This window comes from Engraulis encrasicolus, chromosome 18, assembly GCF_034702125.1.
Source record: "Engraulis encrasicolus isolate BLACKSEA-1 chromosome 18, IST_EnEncr_1.0, whole genome shotgun sequence".
NCBI classification, from domain to species: domain Eukaryota; kingdom Metazoa; phylum Chordata; class Actinopteri; order Clupeiformes; family Engraulidae; genus Engraulis; species Engraulis encrasicolus.
The window spans coordinates 48,822,191-48,824,690 of record NC_085874.1 but is presented as its reverse complement, the minus strand read 5'-3'; the positions used below and the strand labels follow the sequence as shown (position 1 = coordinate 48,824,690).

Below are 2,500 nucleotides of genomic sequence, written 5' to 3'. Positions count from 1 at the left end.
AACAACAAAAAAAAGAAAGAAAAGCAGCAGCATCGGCCCCTGAGGACTGTCGGTCCACCGGTGAAAATGCCCTGTATGCCAGATTAGCAGTCCAGCCCTGAGCTCAATCCCATGTACAAACTCGCTAACCTTCAATATGTGTGAAGACTGTGTGTCAATACTCAATACCCGTGGCCAAGCGGGCCTCATGTACTGTATGTGTGTCGTGAATAAATACATTGTCGAACTCATGGACTCACACCACCCAACCAAAGCAGAGGAAGACTGAATGTCTATCACCATGGAAACCCATGGAGAATGTCATTACACACACGCAGGCACGCACCCACACACACACACACACACGCATACACGCATAAACCTCATGTACAATCAACATGCTTTGTGGAATCATAAGGACTTAATTAACAGGAAGCGTAAACAACCACACACTCACAGTTTGACACACACTCACATTATGTCGAAACACACAGACACACACACGCATACATACACACACATAAATATACAAACCAGATGGAGACAGGGGGGTAGAGGGTGGGGGGTTGTGGGGGGGCAGCAGATAAAGATAAGGAAGGGAGAGGAAGAGAAAGAGACAGAGAGTGAGAGAGTGGGGGAAGAGAGAGAGAGAGAGAGAGAGAGAGAGAGAGAGAGAGAGAGAGAGAGAGAGAGACAGAGACAGAGACAGAGAGTGAGAGTGAGAGAGTATGAGAAGAGAGAGAGAGAGAGAGAGAGAGAGAGAGAGAGAGAGAAACAGAGAGAGAGAAACAGAGAGAGAGAGAGAGAGAGAGCAAGAGGAAACGAAAAAGAAAGAGAGAAAGAAAGAAAGAAAGCGCGTGGAAGAGAGTGAAAGTGAGTGAAAGAGAGGATGAGACCAATCTGTGCTACTGTACTGTACCTGTTTTAAGTCCAGCGTGAGGGTAACGTAGTGGTAGACCATGCCGTTCTTGATGCTGGGACTCTGCCACCACCTGTTAGTCCCATCGATGGCATACTCGATAGGGTGACGCTCTGTGGAACACATACACTCTAGGTTAGCCAGGAGCCAGAAGCAAGCAAAGTTTATTTGTGTAGAGTTTTTCAACAAAATCCGAGTTAAAGTTCAAGTTAAAGTTCAAGTTTATTAATCATATAATTTTATTTATATGATTTTTTTATTAATCATATCAGCAATATTACGATACAGTTGCTAGGAATGTACTTTGCTGTGCCCTCCAGATGAAAACATTGCTCCATATAGATTTCAGTAGGTGGAAAAAGGGGGAAAAAACAAACACATGGTCTATTCTGTTTAAAATGGCACTCTTTTGAATATGTGTGTGCATATATATATGAAGTGGATGTGTGTGTGCGTGCCAGAGTCTTTGTGTGTGTATGTGCGTGCGTGTGTGTGTGTGCATGTGTGTGCATGTGTTTGCATGTGTGTGTATGTGTGTGTGTGTGCTTGTGCGTGCATGTGTCTGGGTGTCTGGGTGTGTATGTGCACATGCATGCGTGTGTTGGTGTGTACATGCTTGGGACTGTACAGTAGGTGTGGCAGCCTCATGGAAGCTCATATGTTATGATTGTGATGGATCTAGAGGTGTGTCGTTCATGAACGAGCCGGTTCTTTTGAACGGCTCGCTGAAGTGAACGATGGTAACCGGGTCACAGCTGGGGGAGCCACTCGACCGTTATTTCGTTCATTTTTCATGCATTTTAAGCAAGTGACCTCGACCAGAGTTATTCAATTTGGGAAAAAACACAATTGTTTGCCTCAAAGAGAGGCTAAAACGGTCTTTAGAAGCAGGAGAATAATCAGTTGTTGTTTAAACAAAATTACCTTGAGGTGGAGTCGAAATATTACATTCTTAACACTGAATAAATAATTTAAAAAAGAGCCAAAAGAGCCAGTTTTTCGAACGGCTCTTTGAAAGGAACGAGCCACTAAGATCCGGATCCCGAAAAAGAGCCATAAATCCCATCTCTAGATGGATCTACTGTTGCAGAAACATTACATGACATTACATTGCACTTAGCTGACGCTTTCGTTTATTCTGTTGGATCTACTGTTGGATCCACTGTTGCAGAGACATTACATTACACTTAGCTGACGCTTTCGTTTATTCAAAGCGACTTACAACTATTATTCAGGGTATTGGTTACAGTCCCTGAAGCAATGTGGGGTTAGGTGCCTTGCTCAAGGGCACTTCAGCCATGGATGGAGTGGTCAGTGGGGATTCGAACCGGCAACCCCGGCGGCCCCATACGGATCTGAGACGGATCCGAGTTTCCCAAGCTAATGAAAGCTAAAGTTATCAGGCATTAATATTACACCTTTTCTTGCATCATTTCTGCTCAGAGAGTCTAATGAACAAGAAATGCTGCTACCGAAACAGACAATGACACCTTGACACATTTGGGGTAATGTGTAAGAGACATTTAAAGACTCACTTGTGTGTGTGTGAATGTGTGTGTGAATGTTTGTGTGTGTGTGTGAATGTGTGTGTGCGTGTGCGTG

At 44.1% G+C, this 2,500-nt stretch overlaps 1 protein-coding gene across 1 annotated transcript in view; it reads right to left on the bottom strand.

Annotated features, from left to right (window-relative positions):
- Window positions 1-2,500, bottom strand: part of lama2 (laminin, alpha 2) — a 441,866-nt gene that overhangs the window by 359,666 nt on the left and 79,700 nt on the right. The window contains exon 3 of the mRNA XM_063223771.1: window positions 899-1,011. Within this exon, the coding sequence (XP_063079841.1) occupies window positions 899-1,011 (113 nt within the window). The remainder of the gene's footprint in view (window positions 1-898; window positions 1,012-2,500) is intronic.